Source organism: Clupea harengus, chromosome 19 (genome assembly GCF_900700415.2).
Source record: "Clupea harengus chromosome 19, Ch_v2.0.2, whole genome shotgun sequence".
NCBI classification, from domain to species: Eukaryota; Metazoa; Chordata; class Actinopteri; order Clupeiformes; family Clupeidae; genus Clupea; species Clupea harengus.
This window is the reverse complement of record NC_045170.1, coordinates 11,954,004-11,974,001: the sequence shown is the minus strand read 5'-3', so window position 1 is coordinate 11,974,001 and position 19,998 is coordinate 11,954,004. Positions and strand designations below refer to the sequence as shown.

The 19,998-nt window shown below is 44.4% G+C and overlaps 1 protein-coding gene across 1 annotated transcript in view; it reads left to right on the top strand.

Annotated features, from left to right (window-relative positions):
• Positions 1 to 14,156: 14,156 nt before the first annotated feature.
• col11a2 (collagen, type XI, alpha 2) overlaps positions 14,157 to 19,998 on the top strand; it is a gene marked incomplete at its 5' end in the record, with an annotated part of 36,809 nt that continues 30,967 nt past the window's right edge. Inside the window, 4 exons of the mRNA XM_042710732.1 lie at positions 14,157 to 14,343; positions 15,433 to 15,643; positions 16,452 to 16,611; positions 17,003 to 17,125. Coding sequence (XP_042566666.1) covers positions 14,157 to 14,343; positions 15,433 to 15,643; positions 16,452 to 16,611; positions 17,003 to 17,125 — 681 coding nt within the window. The remainder of the gene's footprint in view (positions 14,344 to 15,432; positions 15,644 to 16,451; positions 16,612 to 17,002; positions 17,126 to 19,998) is intronic.

Below are 19,998 nucleotides of genomic sequence, written 5' to 3'. Positions count from 1 at the left end.
CACTGTAAGTTGAACTGTCCATCCACTAGGAGAGGCCCTGGAGTGTAATTGGCAGATGTCAGTTGCTATTAAGGGGGGAATGGACAGCTAAGTTAACTAGGTTGTCCCACTGACAGCTTTGTAGACTGGTAGCTGTGCGGGTGAGGGTTCGAATCCTGGTCAGGGCAGCATGGTGCACAGAGAAGTTACACTCACGGTCCATCCGCTGCATGCCGGAGCGTAATTCCATTTGAGAATTGTGGTCGCCCATTAGGGCATTCAGTGACTGTGATTTAAAGAGATGAATTGTGGTTGCCCATTAGGGCATTCAGTGACTGTGATTTAAAGAGATGAATTGTGGTCGCCCATTAGGGCATTCAGTGACTGTGATTTAAAGAGATGACTTCTCCATTCTCTGCTCCTCCCCCCTTGAACATTTGCTGTGGTTATTCCCACCATAGAGACGTGTGCTGTCCAGTCATGGAATTATGTGTCTGTCTCATTTCTCTCCCTCCCTCTTTTTTTCTCTCTCTCCAGCTCTGTCACTCGTCAGGGTCCCCAAGCTTCCACCCCACACCTTAGTCAGCAGGTCAGACCTGTGGGGCCCCCACCCTTGTTCTCCACCTCCTCCTCCTCCTCCTCCTCCTTTTTCAGTTCCTCCCCCCCACCTCCCTCTTTCTCTCTTTTTTTTCTGGAATCTCCCTGTGTAAATACTGTTTGATCCCTCGTTCACTCCCTCCGTCAATGGCCCTCATTCATGCCCCCCTCCTTCGGCATGCCTCAGAGCCCCCACCCTCCGGCTCCTATTCATTCCTATGATTTTTCCTCTCTGTACCTTTCCACAGCTCTGTGCGCTCTCTCCTCCTCTCTTCTCCTCTCTCCTCCTCTCTTCTCATCTCCTCTCCTTTCCTCCTCTCTGCTTCCTGCTTCTTTCCCTCGCCCTCACCTAAATGCAGTCCATCCTCAGCGCCCCTCTCTTTCTCTTTCTCTCTATCTCTCACTCGCTCTCCTTCCCTTGACTTTCTATGAGTCTATATTTCCTTTCGTCTGCCCCTCTCCATTTCGCTCTCTCACTTACTGCTCATCCTTTTTATTGTCCTTTAATAATCACTCTCTCTCTTCCTTGTTTATTGAATCACTTTCTATGAATAGATAGCAGGGAAATAGAGGTAAACGAATGAGACCCAATCGTCTGTATTCCTTCTAAACCTCCATCGGCGGCCTTTCTGTAGGAATGCACAATAGTGTTCAGCGGTGATGAAAGGCTCTCCACTGTAATGATCCTTAAGCCTTAATGGTAGCTGATGGTGCTAAATGGTCTGGAGCAGAGTTTAGCTAGAGAGCTAAATGTACCGCACCAAACTGCCAGAAGAAACAGCCACAAAAATACAATTGGGTCCTTTTTTTAAAAACACACACGTCAGGGTGTTAAAGTACAAACACTCACAGGCACACATACCTAGTCATGGTCACATGCCCCCAGTGCCATGCACACACACATCCACACACACACACACATCCACACACACACACACACACACACACACACACACACACACACACACACACACACACACACACACACACACACACACACACACACACACACACATAAAGACATAGATTCTGACTATACACAAACACTGTCACATACACACAGCTGACCCACAGTTGGACAAACACGCATTTGGGTGGTGCAATAAATTGCAGCACTAAGCAGATACACTGGCATGGAAACAAACACAGACTCCCTCTCTTACACATATACACAACACAACACACACACACACACACACACACACACACACACACACACACACACACACACACACACACACATACACGCACACAGTCAGTCGTCATACACAAGCTGGCATGCAAACCTTGAGAGGTTGTGAGCAGTCACCCCACACATAGATCAACACACCCACTCTCACACAAACACACACACACAGACACACACACACACACACACACACACACACACACAGTCTCTCTATCACACACACACACACTCTTACTCTTTTTCACTCACTATGGCCCTCTCAATGCGCCACTCATGTGGGTGTTTTCTTTCTCCCCCCCCCCTCCCCCTCTTCTCCCTGTGCCTATTTTGAGGTATGTGGTTAGTTGGGTGTGTCCAGGGTCATTGACCCACTCTCTCTCTTTATCTTTCTTTTTCATTCTCTCTCCATCGCTCTATCCCTCACCTCACGTCTTTAGATCTATCTGCTTCCATTTGCTTTTGCTGGTGATGCTATATCAAGTGTGCACTGATATTCGTCCTCCATGCACTTGCCGTATTTTAAGACACACACACACACACACACACACACACATTCACATATGCACACATTATCTGTTTTTCCTCCTCCCCCTTTTTCTGATCTATTTCAGTGTGTAGCCTGGGCCAAGGGTGTGTGTGTGCGTGGTTTGCCGCCCAGCCCAGTAAAATACAGACTTCTCAAGGAAGTCTGCAATATAATCTGGTCATTTCATTGTAATTACAAGGTCCCAGTTTGAAAATAGCTGGCCTACCCACGAGCACTTGCTCTGTCTGTCTGTGCACCCCTCTTGGCTCTCTCCTCTCTCCTCTCTCTCTCTCTCTCTGGACCCCCCCTTCCGGAAAGTGCCCTGTGTTGGCACGTAAGACAAGCCTATCAGAAGACAACACTCACTGACTGACAGCATTGCTGTCACTCGTGCTCGTATGTTTAAAGACCCGTTCGTGTGGTTGGCCACCTTTGGCTGAGCGGAACCACAGGCCTTGTGCTCGTCTTGCCCACCCTCAAATTAGCACGGACTAATTAGTAGGCTTTATTAATTTCAACAGCTGTGCTCATGATGCTGCTGTAGGTGGTCGGAGGTTAAGGTCGGGGATGACACAGAACCACGAGTGCCGACTGGTGCATTTCTCGCAGGAGAGCCTTGAGTCCAGATTCCTCGACTTGCTCATGATGTGTTTTTCAGGGCCTCATAAAAGGTTTTGGGTAATAGCCAGAGCTCGGTGCTAAGGTTCTATTTCTGTGTGGGACCTGAGGAGGATCTCAGCTTTGCAGACCTGCTGCTGCTGGGGCTTCACTGCTACAGAGGTTACCAAGGTGATTGCCCATCATTGCTGGTACGCTGCCCTAGGATGATGTTACCAACCATCAGCTTATCCAGGCCTGGCCTATGCAGAGATAAAGAAGTTCAAAGATGAAGCCAGTGTTTTGGGAACAAAACTACATTTCCCTCCTGTTTATATCCAAAGATGTCCAATTGATATCTTAATTTAGATAGTTATTCATCACTACGAAAGTTGAGGGTGTCTGTAATAATTTGACCGATTTATCAATCAATTACATCCCCTTTTCCAAGTGATATGTCCACTCTCTATTTCTATCTCTGTCTATTCCTCTCTGTCTCTCTCGCTGTGTGCTACTGTCTGTGGGTATACCGCAGGGTTAGCATAGACTGTGATTATGTTTTAATATGGAAACAGGGTCTGGCCGAACAGGGCACCAAGCCCGGGGAAGCACAAACACATGCAACATCTCTTTATCTATATTTCTTCCATTCTGTCTGTCTCTCTCTCTCTCTCTAGACCTCTATTGTCCATTTACGGGTACACCACTGAAGTCTTTCTCAGGGCAAAAGGGTCTTGGCCCAGGGTGAGATGACTGTTGTTGAAGTGTTAAAATAAACCCTCTAAACCCATTGTCTCGATTTTTGTTTTTGTTTACCATCTGAAAGCAAAACATACCCAAGTGGTCCATCTTGGATGACCACCCAGTCTTTTCCCTTTTTGGCTCTACATACAGTTGCTATTGTTGGTACTAAGGTCCAGTTGAGGCACTGGTCATACTGATTAGAAACATGTCTCAATACATTGCATATGGCATTTGGCAGCGGGCAGCCATTCATTCATTTCTTAGAAGCTTATGAAAGGACATTCGTTCCTGTAGTTAGAGGATTGTTGAAATGCTCACTTTTGAACAGTAGCAGTCAGACGGGCATAAGTGAAGGTCTCAGTTGCTTAAAGCAATTGCAATTGTAGGCTACTGCATCTATGTATGGTAGAGACTGAAAGCAAAGGGGGGAAATATACCGCATGCTAGGTAGGCCTATTTTTCTGCCCGAATCAAGGACCAAAATAGGGAGAAATGAGAGGGACCGAGGGAGAGGAACATCAAAGTGATTATGCTTAATTATTGCCTGCCGGCGTATGCCATGACGTTCAAAGACAGTGGCCTAATGCCAGCTATACAGTGCCCTACTGCACTGAAGTGCACAAAGTTGGTAAGATACTTAAGCTGCACTAAAATGACTATGAGTCGGAGAACGGCTGGGGAAAACTGAAAAAGGTGGTTAATACTTTAATGAGATAATGAAATGAAAAAGAAATAAAATATTAAACACGTTCCTCTAGACCAGTTTAAAACAGAAGAGATTTATTCTTTAAAAGTGAGTATTGTAAAACAATGCAATGGAGGAAAATGACAATGACAATGACTTGATGGAATCATGATCGCCATGCTCTCCACACAGTTCTCAGTATTTGCAGGAAAAAATGTGAATGCATGATTTACCCTCCTTCCTGCGTTAATTCCTTTTAGTCTTGCTTAACTGAAACCAACCAAGAATTCCACAACAAAAACTGGGCTGACACCATTAAATCTGAAGTCATGATTGAAATCGTTTTATAAGAAACAGTTCTATGTAAATGTTTGTGAAAGTGATTATGATGTGGAAATTCTATGAATGTGCAACTCTATTCTAACTCTCTATTCTGCAGGTTATGGTGCTTTTACCTGTTCTAGAGTGATTGAATAGCATGGAATTAAGACTTTCCACAGATTTTTGAAGAAGATCTGAGAGCTGTTACAGCCTCAACAAATCATTATTTCACATTGCTTAACATCTTGCATTAACACTAAATACAAATCCTTTATTTACCTTCCAGGTTATTGCACCTGGCATTTACGCCACGTGGGATTGGCCAATCAGGACGCGTGGTGGACTAAGCAAAGTTGAGAGGTCTGTGTGGGCGTGGTTTCACGGTATGGTTAACAGAGAATGCATTCCTTCACTTGATTGGCTGCGGTACATTCTTTCAGAATTCCTAGGACCCACCGGCCCCACACGGTTCAACTGTCTTATCAGGGATAAATACGGAAACGTTATTATAGACAGACAATCGCATGTAGCAAAAAGAGTGAGCTTGCCATACGCGCGCCTCAAAGACAGAGACATGAACTGGAAGTAGAATCATTTCAAAAGGTATGACAGCCAGGGATTCAAACAAAAATGCTTCCATTATAAGAAAATCTGACATTTCCAGGCACCCCGATAGTTAGCACCCCTTAGTTTCAAACAAAAACCACAGGAATTCCTTGTAATGCAGTGAGTATATGCAAGCCAGGGTCAATAAGGTCATCTTTTGATAGCTTTCCATAAAGACCCCTTTCTATATCTTTGTCCGCACCTTTAGCTCATTTGCACACGTAGCCTACGTGTACCACGGGCGTATTCACGCACAAACTCTCCCTCCCTCTTCCTCCACTGTGACTCTCTCATTCACTCTCTCTCTCTCCACACACACACACGCTCCCTCACTTTTCGTGGGAGAAAGTTGGAAGGGGGAGAGAGAAAGAGAGAGAAAGGGAGAGAGTGATTTCAAGTCTCTCTCTGCTCTCTCCGCTTTGGGCACTCATATCAACTCTGCTGACTCAATGGGGCTTTAGCGTTAGGGAATCAAGTCAAAAAAATATATTTATTTCCCGAACCCCTATTAGTATTTACGTTTTTGTACATAGGATAGGTAGATAGGTAACTTATTCAAGACAAGGTGGGTGTGAGATCCAAGGCATCTCTTACCATTTTCATTTTCGCCTCACAGAAAGATCAGTCTAACGACTGACTTTCTGTGGGAGAAGGCATCTCTAATTCAAAACTGTCCTGCCTTGTAGTACAAGCAATCCGTCTGAAACCCCTCACTATGGATATTGGAGAATGCCTGTTTCGGAAGAAGCGGAGACCGTGGCGCATGGATCTCTCGTTCGCCTTGGTGACTTTGGCTCTCGTCTTGTTCCAAACGCCTTTGGCACAAGCAGGTAAGATCGCTCTTCTTTTTCGAAAACTTGGATTTATAGGTCATTCTTGCTATTTGTATAGACTCATTTTGGGTTTAAATCTGTCTAGTGATAACACACCTGTTTTGTGTCAGTAAATGTATGCGGTTGTTATTTGCGCTTTTACGCACACCAGTGCCTGCATAGCTTGATTTCAAGGAGAGTTTGTTTGACGAAATCTAAACCTTTACTTTACGAGCTTTCTCTGTAACATGTAGGTCAAAGTCTGGTATTTTAGGTTATTAATGTTGATTAAAGTGCTTCCTTGACAGGTGTCAGTCTACCTATTGGCTGCCCTCACATGAAATGTGACAGCTACAGTTTATTTCATATTGTCTTTAAGTTGATTTGGAATTTACGTACTTTTTAAAAGCGTTTATCGAGGACTTTTGATCCCTTTTTACATTTCACTGGATCTAATCTGAAGGTGTGCTATGGCAACGTTGCGCACCACTGATGTGTTATCCCAGACGGGGCCATAGGGTAGGACGGTGCATTTTACTGCCAAGGTTTTCATCAAGGCTTGTCCATAGTGAGTTGGCATCAGTGTTGTCGCAGATTTATCGTTCACCAGCCTCCTGCCCCTTACAGACAGAAAGTGGAATCACCGGACAGAGGCTGACGGAAAAGCTTTAATCACTTTATGATATCTGAATTGGTTACCTGTTACTTGCCTCACAATTTATCTACCTATTACTACCATATTTGTTAAGCAAATTGAGACTTTTCAGCTTGTATCAATTAAGCAGGTGATACACCTTTGATAGGAATTTCATGAGGACATTTTTTTGCATGTCTTTTTAAACATGTTCTCAAACGATATTTGGGAATGTGTTTGCATTTCACACATGATCCACAGGATAACATCGTATTTTCCCAAAATGTAGATCTTTCTCTTTGATTGCGTTTTTTTTTTCACCTGATTTGACAAGAAGTATGATATAGCATTAGTAACGGAGATCAACAGCAGTTTTTTCATGGATTTCAGGATGCGATAACCTCTTTCAGAAGCAGATCCATTTTTCATCTGAAATCCGTTTATTTAAGTTTTAGATGACATTCGGTTGACATTACGTTGGATTTGTGTAACCTTTTCGAACAATTAAATACTTATATTGTCTGTTATAATTTAAAAATCAACGGGTCTTTATGGAGATATTAATGACTGAGAGCTGGTTTCAGTGTGTAGATGGTGGCGGTTTGCTTGAGTTTTTTTTAAAGCAATTTGTGCGCTCAGTTCTGTGTTCCTTGGCTCGAGGTCCAATTTCAGATTGCAGAAGCGATTGCGCTTTCCCTAGTCCGACTCCCGTGTGTATTTTGGAGGAAGGCTGAATATTTTCGCGTTTTATGAATAGGTTATTATACAGCCGCGAGCTTCTGTGAGAGTGGGTCCCAGGGAGACAGACGGGCAGTGAATGCATCAGTGTATCCCTGTGTGTGTGCTCTGTACAGTCATGTTTGTGCAAATGCGCGAGTGGAGACCTGAGGGATTTTTTTCAGTCTGTGCGTCAGGCCGCTGAATGCCCCCCCTGTGTGTGTGGGTTTGACACCTTAGTTTAAAAAGCAGAGCATCAAGCCCGCAGATGTGAGACTGAAATCGAATATCGAGCTGCATTGAACTATTTGAAACATTTCTCTCCCCGCGTAGCACCTAGAGCCCTCCCTCACGCCCCCTCTTGCGCTCGCTACAAAGCCCTTTGGTTGAGAAACTGCGTGCGTGCGTGCGTGCGTGCACGCGCGTCCACTCAACCTGCCCCAGGAGCGATCACCCGAGGCGCAAACCTACTATTACTGACACCCTGCAGTGATTCTACTCAGTCTATGTAGTTGAAAAGTCCATTCACGTTCATGAAATTATATGAAATAATACACCCCGTATTATAATTTTATAAAATGTCAAAGAAAAGGAGAGAGTGGATGGTATGAAAATGAAAGAACGTTTTTGTGATGGAAGAGTGTGGGGGATATTTGTTTAACATGGATGTTCCTTACTCATTTCAAAGTGATTGCTCTCAAAGAACAGCCTGTCTGGCGTGCGCTAAGCAAAACATACCCACTCCCTCTCCCGCTCCCTTACCCCTTCTTTCCCTTGCTCCCTCACCAGGGAGTGAATGGAGGCACTGTGTGTGGAGGAAATGCCCGGGATACTCGACAGCGGGTGTGCACGTGAGGGTGTCCACTGTGCCTCTCTTCTTCAACAGCGTGTCACCTGCCATTACTTCAATTTTCCCCTCATAATGTCTGTTCACTGCCACTGCTCTTTCAAGTCGTTCTTTTGTTCATTGTTGCCGTTTACCTCCCGCCACCGAGTCATATAGAAGTAGGCCCCTTCCTCTATTTTGGGTCCCTCTCCACCCTCACTCCCTCCTTTTCTCATTTCCTCCCTGTCAGTAGTTAAGCTAACTCTAATCACTTGCTCAGGTAAACTCTGTGCATGATTGTTTAGCCTCACTGCCCTGTCCAGGCCACAGCACATTGCTGCTTTTAAAAGCCTGATCCAGAAGGTCTCAATCCTAGTTGAATGGCACACAACCACTCAGCTGTGTGTGTGGGTGTGTGTGTGTGTGTGTGTGTACGTGTGTGTGTGTGTGTGTGTGTCAATACACTCATAACCTCCCTCTGACCTGACTTATATGCCTGCAGACCAGACGACTGCAGTACATCTGTTGTCATGGCTGCCCCACAAGATCACGACCACACTTAAAACATGAAATACCCATCCATCGGTGTGTGAGGTCACATAATCTGCAAGCATTTCAGATGCCCTCAATACTGCCACTTTGTGGAGAAGTGTGCACATGACACACAGCCCTGCAGAGAGCAGCATTGAGTTTTGTGGCATCTGCATACTCTGAGAGATTTTAGGTTACTGCATTGGCCTCTCGGACTGGCTTTCAGTATGCAGGGGTAACTGCTGGCAGTATTTGCTATTGACCATGTACACTGCCCTTCAGCTCCTACCAGTGCATACTTATTTAGGTGGAAGCAGGAAGAGGAACTGGCAGTTTGTGGCATCCCCAGTGCATTTATGTTTAAATAGACCAGTGGATGTCTTCTCCAGACTCGATGCATGGCTGCTGCACATGGTCAAAGTGTGTGTGCATCACAGTCCGCCTCTGAAGTGTCTTACAGAAATAGGATGCTATGAAGTTCGTTTTAGATCCACATTTTGTGGGGGGGGGGGGGAAACATGATTGCTTTTCAGGGGTTGCATTTTTTGCTTAGCTAACGTGGCTCATGTCACTAACTCAGAGGCCTTAAGGTGAGTTCACCAGCATCTCCTAGACACCCTGCTCATTGGAATCCAGACAGAGTAATGTTCAAATGGCAGTTTGAGTACAGAATTAAGATTAAGATTGGGGGCCCCTTACCCATTGCCCGTCGGGCATGATAATACACTTTGTAAATCATAGTCCTCCAGAACATTCATAGCAGTGTTCAAGGTACTTCTCCATGAAAGTATGGGTAATTTTACCACAGGGGATTTTCCTCTCCTCCAAAGGGGTGTCTCCTGAAGGCAATGATGATTATACCCTTTCTCTTCCCTCTGTTCTTCACCTCACACCTCTCTTTTCATTTCTCTGCTGATTCCTCACTCCCACTCAGACACACATAAATCACGTTTTTATTTTACGTCTTTTTTTTTTGAGAGAGCTCAATCACGATAAATTCTCAAACCATTCTGACTGGTGGGTGGTTAATCTTGGATAACAAGTATAGAGGAACTTTTTATGAACTTGTATACCAGAAAACAAGCTTCTTTGGTCTGCCATTACAGGAGAACCCTTCACTTGTCTACAAAGAGCACCTAAATGGTGTTTCTGAGAATCTTTAAAGTTGCCATCTGTAGTCCCCAATGTCCTCACTAAAGAGCCTTTAAACACTTAAACACTTTTAGAGCTGCTCGACTTAGCCACCTACACATTTCATATAGTATGGCTTTAGATATGTATGTACACTGAACAGCTGTTATTGTGGAGAAGGGCCTGGAGAAGACTGGGGAAATTGTTAAGGCTTGACGCTTTGGGTTGAATCTCCAGTGTAGCGGATAAGCCGCAGGACGTTTACTTGGTGTATTTACAGGACTCTGTATGTAGCTGAGGGGGCACCATTTAAGCTTTATATTTCTTTTGCCGTTCACAGTGCTCCTTTAGAAGCCATTGTGGTCGGAGTATACACCCTCACAGCGAGAGCTTGCCCTCCCCAGCTGGCCCGCTTGAGTCATGCCCAACCACATGCTGGGCATATGTTGGCACAAGTCTTGGCAGAGAGAAGACGGGTACAAATGTCGATTCAAATCCAGCGCATTCTGATTTTGACAGAAAGCTCTGCTGTCTTATTTGGAAAGGTTTTGGAAGTGAACTTTAAAATGTTTTTTTTTTAAGGAGTCTCTCTTGTGATTGGTTGAATTCATCGCCATTTAAGTTAGTGTGCATATGTTTAGTACAGTTCTCACACTGGAGGGAGAGTAAACATATGACAGACATTTTGAAAATCAGCATTCTGCGTCCAACAAATTACCAACCATTGAGGAACATAATGGACTTACAGGGAGATTTATTTAGCTGGTTAGAGATGTTTGCAATCAAAACCAGATTAGTTTAGTTGTCTAAAAAGTTATAAATGAAAATTGGCCGATGGAAAAAGATGCAGTCGTCCGGAAATTCTTGTCACAGTAACAAGATGCGCATTGCTTTCATATTAAATACTTTTTTAATCCAGGGTTTTTAATACCCCTTCATTATAGTTGTTGAGGTTATGATAGCTTTTCTATGTGCAAAAGTGGAGCATTATACATACATCATAAATATAGAGAATGATGATGCAAATTATAGGCTCGACTCAGTGGCGTGCATACACGCCTAACTACTGCGGTCGTCTGTGGAGAGAGACACGCGGAGAGGGAGGAAATGGAGAGCACGGGCCCTCTCTGTCTGTCTGCTCACATCTGTTCAAACCCACTCTCTTCTTCTTCCTCTTCTTCTTCTTGCACTTCCTCTTCTTCAATGTTGACTGTCATCTTGTGTTGTTTTATGGCCATTTTCATCTTTCATCTATTGTTACTTGTCTATTTCTGTCTCTGCTCTTTGCTCTTCTGTCTTCACTGCACTCTCTCGCTTTCTCTCTTTCTTTCTCTCTGTGTGTCTGTCTGCATCTCTCTCTCTCTCTTTCTCTCTCTTTCTCTCTGTGTGTCTGTCTGCATCTCTTGCTCTCTGTCTCTCTCTCACACACACACACAATAACACATTTGTGTCAGTAGAAAGGTGAAAGTGTAGAGGTCAAGGTGTCAGATGGTGTATCTCTCTGGTATTTGACACCGGTGCACAAGTATGAAGGGAAGAAAGTGAGAGACGGAGAGAGCGAGAGGAGAGCAGGGGTCGAGGAGAGGGGAAGGGGGGGGGGGGGGGGGGGTGGTGGGGGGCATCCGCAGGAACATCTCTTCCTTGTTCACTGTTTGGTGTTTACAGTGGATAGCAAACATTCTGATGCCTCAGAGTCCCACCAGGTTTGTGTGAGGAGAGCCTAATCGTTCCCAGCGGTGATCTGTGTGTTTCTTTGCTTGTGTTGTGTTGTGACGTGTGTGTGTTTAGGCCACTCAAAGGGCATTTGTTTGCTGTCGCCCTGTGTGCTTTCCGCATGTTTGAGTTGCAGTGCTTCGTTTGTTCAGGCATTTCTTTTCCTGGGTGCCCAGTATCTAGTGGTGTGAGGTTCAGGTCACACACACACACACCTACACGGTATGCACACATACAGATCATCACACTGATGTTATTAATGTTTATGTAGTGTGTGTGATTTTTGCATTTGCATTTTGCGCATTCTCCAGTGTGCAGTGTATTCTTCAGGATGAACATCAACGACATTAATGGCAAGGGAAGGTTGATTGGACAATCATCCCTCACTCTTTACACTTTAATCAGCATAGTACTTTTGATATTACCCCCCTCTAGTGGACAAACACCGGTATGGGTCACAGCTGTAGCACTGTTCTCACCAAGGTTCTGTACTCAGTGCAGTCTTACATTATACATTTGAACATATGCTATTTGTAAGTTAGAAAAACACAAAAAACTTTGGTATTCTCAATCATACCCAAACCACCCCATTCCTTATGCCTGTATTCTCGCGCCAGGCTCTGTGTATGTCCCATTGAAAACAAAAACTTTACTGTATGTCTTAAACTGAGGAAATGGCCAATGAAGGAGCGGCTGTTAGCATCTAACGATGACTGAAGTGGCGGGGGCTGAGAGATCTGTTATTCATCTACTGTTACCAGAGGTCCTCCAGTGTCACCTGAGGCCTGGTGGGGCGTGGGGTGGTCCTGGGGCATGTGTGAATACTTAGCAGGGTGGCACTGGAGAAAAGCGCAGGGGCCTCTTGCTCCATTCATCCGCCTTTCCTGCCGTGTCCTTTTCAATTTTTTTGAGCCTCCTAAATATACATTCCAGTGCGTATGTGTGTTTGTGCGTTTGTGTGTGTGTGTAAGAGAATGAGAGAGTGTGTGTTTGTGTGTGTGTGTGTGTAAGAGAATGAGAGAATGTGTGTTTGTGTGTGTGTGTAACCTGAGGTGGTGTTTTTGTCAACATATTTTTTGGGCCTCCTCTGGACAGGAAGACCCTGGGAGCAGCTGTGTATATATATATGTGTGTGTGCATGGTTGTATGTGTGTGTGTGTGTGTGTGTGTGTGACTGTGGCTCTTTAAACAGAGGCTCACATTGTGTGTTTTCATCCTGCTTGGCAATCTGATACATTAGCTGCCATCTCCACCACTGTTTCACTCTCTCTCTCTTTCATTCTCTCTCTCAGTCTCTCTCTCTCTCTCTCTCTTTCTTTCTTCTACTCAGTCTCTCTCTCCCCCCAGTTCTTGTGTGTGGATCTCAATGGTGCGTTGAATTAAAGTTCTCCATTGGGATTTCCTCCTTTCCTTATGTTCCCTATACCTCCCTTTCTCTCTCCCCTCTTCTCCCTCCACCCCTCCCTCTCTCTCTTTCTCTCTCCCCTCCTCCATCCCTACTTCCTTTCTCTCTTTGCTCTCTCAGGTTGTTACTTACAGTCCATGGCAACGGAAATCCCTTTGCGGTATTAGAATGACTTCCGAGACCATTTACTATATATGTTGTCTTATAATCATTATCTATGGCTCATAGTTGGGAAAAGGTTCAACACATGGGCTCTGGAATTCAGTTCAAGTGAGTTCAAGATGATGACAGACCAATAATATTTCCTCCTTGTTATTTGTGTTCAGAGTCTACTGTACATGGCAGTTGAATGACTTGAATGACCAAACTGAATTAGAGATGACATCTGTTTTTCTGAATGTGGTTGGGAAGCTGGCGAGGACACAGAGGGAACTAACCACTAAATTAAAAGTAACCGATTTAGTCTATTTGCGGTGGCTTGGAAACCCAATGCATAACCACATAATTTAACCTTCAGATGATTTAGTACCATTACATTTTGTTAACCTGTTTGAGGCAAGACATCACAACCCATTAAAATAACTCTGTGATCCCGCTGCAGTTATTTCGATTCTTCCTCATCTTCAGTGACGTCCAACTAAAGACAACTAAAGGGTAAAAACCGAACCACTTCAAAAGGGTCTGCTGGTAGTTCTGATGTGGCAAACAGATGAAGCGAGAGAACAGTTCTCGAACAGTTCACAACTATTTTAGAATTGTCAAAAATTTGAAGGGGGTTCTGGAATGCTGTCTCTAATTTTGTCACATTCCAGTGAATTTCCTTGGAAAATTCCACAAAACACCCTGGGAACATGAAAGCAGAGCTTTCACCAGAGTCAAGAGCAGAGCTTGCAAGCCATATTGACAGTTTATCCCTCGCTGACACCTTATTGTTGAAAATCATTGCCGTTGATTGATTAATTCTGAATTCTAAAACGATGCTATCATAGGAGTATTTCATTGGATTGTGCTTTGGTAATGTCATAAATATGAATCAGATTTTAAAATTGAAACAAATGATTTTCTTTCTGTTTCTCTCTGTCTCTCTGCATCTATTCATCTCTATCGGTCCCCCCCCCCCCTATCTCTCTATCTCTTATTTCCTCCCCCTCCTCCCTGTCTCCCACAGATCCAGTGGACGTGTTGAAGGTGCTGCAGCTGCCCTCTCTCCCTGAGGGGGTGCAGAAGGTTCCAGGCTTCTGCACGTCCCGCCGTCCCGGCACCTCCGACCATGCCTATCGTATCACCAAGAAGGCCCAGATCTCCGTCCCCACCAGTCAGCTCTTCTCAGGTACCGCTCCTGGCTCCCCTGCTTGATGGGATGGCCAATCACCATTTTTTTTGCAGAAGATGCTTGAAAACAATACTAAATACTGATTTAGTTTGCGTTTGTGGTCTGTTTTTTTTATGTGCACTACATCGTCACACTATTCCCAGCAACTGTTTCCTAAAAACACACAGAATAGTTTTTTGCTCCTGCAGATTCCATTTGAGACATATTTTCTCATGTTGTATGTTTTGCTTTTGTAGTTTTTTGGTCTCTTGGTGGTTTTATGGTGACTCCACATTTCTTTCCTCTGCTTTCTTTGTTCTGCAATTATCCTCTGAGCCTATGGCAAGACAGTGATGGTGCTGGAAATTCTTTGAATTCGTGGGGTATAATTTAAAAAGCTGAGGAACAAGTGTGCTGCACGAAAGCCAAGAAATGTCAAACATGAAACTCTTTGCAATGAGCATATAACCAGACCATACAGGGTTATTTAAAGGAACCCAGAAAGAGCTAGAAATTTAGCTGATTTAGTCTGTGCCTAAGCTCTCATTAAGACACTTGTAATATAATACCTGTTAGGACAAGCATTCTGATGTTGTTCAATGATCCATACCACGAAAATAACTTTCGTATTCATTCTGACTTTGCTTTCTTTCCTCCCCTCTCCTCCCCTCTCCTCTCCTCTCCCCTCCTCTCCTCTCCTCTCTTATTCATTCTTGTTTGGCATGCCTCCCACTTTTGTCTTCGTCTTGGTTTCCATTGCCTCTTTATCCTTTTATGGCAATAATGCTGTTTCCCTTCTCCCTTGATGTTTCTTTTTCTGTTCTCTCCCTCTTCATCTCTCCATCTCTGACTCTGATTGCATCATTCTCCTCTGTCTTCATTTTTAACTCTCTCTCTCTCTTCTCTCTCCTTCCTACATCCCTTGCTCTTCCCATTCGTCTTGTGCGTTTCACTCCCACACTCCCAATCCCACTGGCCCTGTCTCTCCCTCCCTCGCTTTCCCTCCCCCTCTCTCCTTCCCTCTCTCTCCCTCCCTCTCTCTCTTCTTCCCTATCTCCCTCCTTCTCTCTCTCCCTCCCTCTCTCCTCCGTGTTTGTGCTCCTGCAGGTCCGTTCCCAGAGAACTTCTCCATCATGACTCTGGTGAAGGCCAAGGCTGGCCTGCAGGCCTTCCTGCTGTCCGTCTACAGTGAGCAGGGCGTGCAGCAGTTGGGCCTGGAGCTGGGACGCTCCCCTGTCTTCCTGTACGAGGACCAGAACCGCAAGCCCGCCCCCGAGGACTACCCGCTCTTCAGGGGTGTCAACTTGGCCGACGGCAAGTCAGTAACCCCCCGCGCCCCCTGCCCGCCTCCCTTACCCAGCTGACTGTCCCCACTGTAAGGGTCCAGACTATAATATTGACAAGCCAAACCAACACTTTAATGGCTTATCATTAAGGTCAGGTTATTACATTATTGGCCATTTGAAAATGATATACGTATACATAAATATATGATCATTATATTGTCAATATTACAATATTACATTGCTGAATACACTATGTGTTACACTATCGGCTTTAATTCTAGGCTACAATGCATTTTATTATGTTATTGGAATTTTGTGTTTGTGCTATTTATTAAAGTCTGGACCTTTGCTACCTAACCATTGCCCTCACTCTCACTGGCTCATATTCTGAACTGTGCTATCCTGCTACTGTGTTGTCTCTGCTATTTAACGTGTGTCTTTCCAAGGTGTGTCCACAATGAGCTTGGTGGATCAAGCCTCTATTTTAAAGAATCCAACCTTTTCCCTTCTCATTTTACATAATGTAACATAATGTAGTGCATTCATGATGTGCACATGTGTATGTGGTCTCTCTGTCATTTAAACCCACTCTTACACAAACATGACTATACATACCTTAGACACACACACACACACACACACACAGACACACACACACACACACAGACACACACACACACACACACGCACGCACGCACACACGCACGCACGCACACACTCACACACACACACACACACACACACGCACACACACACACACACACACACACACCCTGACAGACACACTGGACCCGTGTATCACGTTGACACCATTGTGCCCTACCTCCTCCCTGACTGCAGGTGGCACCGCATCGCCATCTCCGTGCAGAAGAAGACCGTCACCCTGCTCTTGGATTGCAAGAAGCGTCTGACCAAGACCCTGCCCCGTAGCAACAACCCCGTGATTGACACCAAGGGCATCACCGTGTTCGGTTCTCGCTTGCTGGATGAGGTCTTCCAGGTCAGATTGAGGTCATGCTCAGAGGGTTTGTGGGATAGTTGTGAGAGATAGTAGAGGTGCAGCTTGATGAAAAGGGTGTGAAAATGGTAGGCCCTCTCAGCTGGAATGGGTAATATCTGTTTATGAACTGTGTGGTACAATCTGCAATACATATAACCAAATGAATGCAATCTCTCCACAAATATAATCCAGCAACACACAAATCATACTTTGCCTTTTGGAGTCCATATCACAGCAAGATCTTCTTGTGAAGGCATCCCATACACACAACTTTATATCTTAACCTCACCCATACCCTTAAAACTGGTTCACCTCAAAATGAGATAACTGCTCTCATATTAACAACAGCTGGCTGAGTCTTAATGGTGTCTGCATTGTCTTCTCTTTTTAGGGTGATATTCAGCAGCTGCTGATTGCATCCAACTCTCAGGCTGCGTTTGACTTCTGTGAGCACTACAGCCCAGACTGTGATTCCCCTCTGCCCAGGATCCAGTCACAGGACCCCAACACTCCCGTGAGTAGCACCCCACCACACGTTGGGATACACACCACACGCTCTACACACAGAAAAAAATGCCAGTGTGCTCAGCCCCCTACTTTGTCCTCAGAGAAGGGCCCTGAAAAGATCTACTGAGAACCCATCAAAAGTTCCTAGAAATGCTCTACAGCTGACCAAAGAACCCTTTAGGATCGGTGAAAGAGCACCATTGAGGGTTCTAGTTAGAAATAATTGAATGCACATAGGCTTCAGAATGATGAGAAGCAAAATGCTACAATGTTTCTTAAGGTAGCGTAGTATTACCTAAATTGGTCGCTTGGCTTTTGTTGTTACTATGGATGCTGAGACAGCAGGTGACTCTGAGATGGATTTGGCCCGGATCTGGTGAGGATTGGGTGGATCTGGATGTAGATCAGGACCAGATCGAGGCCACATCCATTACTGAGTCTGCTGTTGTCTTGGTGGAAATGTCTGATAATGGCTAAATGCACACGTGAGTGAGAGGTCGGCACTGACTTGCTGTCACTGGATCCAGTGTAGTGTTGTTGCCTCCACCTTTCTCTTCAGACTAAATATCGACATTCACTGTGACTCTCCAGGGACATGCCTAGATCATCTGACAGATAAAGGAAATGACACAATATGACACGGCTACTAGATTTACCCCCAAAAACGTTTGTCTCAAAGTTGCGTTGCAGTACCTTCTTTTTCCTGTTACTGCAACCGTGACGACTAATTCCACAGTGTTCCCCATTCTAATAATAAACTCGGGCTTCTCCTTGGTCATCTACAGCTCATCAAAGTTCAGCTCTGTCCTCACAAACACTGTTTGTATCAGTCTGTCTCTCTAGTTTCATTTTATGAGCAATCTCTTCAGCACAGCAGACCTGAAGAACAGGAGAGCAGTGGTGCATTAAGACATGCGGCTAGCATGTGGTCTCTCTCTGCTGTCTCTCAGATTGGCTGTGATGATGACACAAGGGTCTGTCCTTACCTGACCGTCATGCTTTATTTGACATTTAATTTTTATACTTTATTGGACATCATTTAATATCCATCCTTTGGACATCATTCTATATATATCTCCGTATGACCATATTACATGACAAATAGATACACATATAAATAGAGGTCAAACTTAACATCATCTCCCATAATATGAAACCCCATTTTAATTAGTGTTCCTTTTCCTGATATAGTGTCTCCGGTGGGACAGTCTTATCTAAGGGAGGATATTATGATTTGTTTCCAGGTGTGCTCATAAATGAACAAATGTGTTTACCTTTCCCTGTGCTTTTTGACTGATTCACAAAGGTGCTAAGTCTGTCATCAGCATATGCAGTGGAGGACCCATGCATTATGACATACTGGCTCTTTATGAATAGCTCAAACTCTCACTGCTTTATTTTCTCCAATTTTGAACTCTCTGTCGTTTTACCCCCCTCTTTCTTTCTCTCCTTCTCTTTTACATTCAAACGCTCGCTGCCTTCCCTCTCACACATTCCACTGGCTCCACTCTCTTTCTTCACCCCCCCCCCCCCCTCCCCCCATTTCTCTCAGTACTTTGATGAAGAGCGGGATGACTATGAATACCCCTTTTATTACGAGGAAACAACTGGCACCCCCTTCCCATCGTCCTCCCCCTTCCCTCATACGGGGCCCCCTGCCGAACAGGTAAAGAGGGAGTGAAAGAACCAAAGGGGGGAGAGGAGTGAGAAAGAGAGGAATGGATTAGATTTGCTGTTATGATCAGTTTAGATTTTTTTCTTAAGTGGTGTGGCAATGGTATTGTTAGTGCTTAGTCTCTCTCAGTACCTCCAGGTCTCAGTACTTTTTCAAAAGCATAATTTTCAGTTAGTCTCTAGTCTTCTCGTCCATTCAGCTTCTCTTTTCTCTCCTCCCGTGTTGTACTTAACACGTTTGTGGCCCTGTCGCCTTCATCCGTCCCCGTCCCATCGTCGTCACGATTCGTCGGTGTTCAATTTTCCCGTTGTCTGGAAGTCATTTTACATGTTGTCAGTCATTTGTTGTTTATGTGTTTGTATATATGTTTGTATGTATTTGTATAACTGTGTATAAGTATTTAATATACAGGGGCACTGGGGGTTATTCACTTCAGTGTACTGCCACACCTTCCCTCACCCATTACCTTTTCATACACACACTCCACAACGTGCAGTTATTCTCCCTCACACACACACGCAAAAAACTCCTTCCCCACACACACTCACAAAAACACTAACATGAATACAAACAAACACATCCGGATGTTTCCCACTGGGTCTGACCAACTGTTTAAGAGATAGATTTGCATGTCTGAATTTTACTCATGTCTAATTGATAGATCGAGTGTATGACATCTGCATGAATTGACATTTTTTGTGTGATTAAGCTTCATTCACATGATTTGTCTGTCTTGATGTTTATACTGTCTGTCTAAAACAACTCATTGTGTACTAGTATGGTTGCCTGTCTTTTGATCAGAATGCATCTGCATCCTCGTGTGTCCTATGTCCCTCCTGTCTGTTTGAAAATCGGTAATACATTGAATCTCTTTTTTTAGTATGTGTCTACCAGCATGGGGTATTAATGGTTGTTTTCCTAAACAGAATCTAGTAGAGTCTCTTCACATGTGTCTACCATAACAACAGAAACTATTCACCCGCTAAAATTGTTTATGTATAATATGTACTCATACTTATAGTGCACTACTGGTACTTAGAATACTATAGTGTTTCCTAATAATATCTGACACTTCCAAACAGTAATCTAAGCATGTCATGCATGTGTCTGGCAATGGGATGTAATTCTTATCCTCCAACATCGACATCTCACTCCATCTTATGACATGCTTTGTGTGATCTCATCTAGGATCTCTAGCATATCCC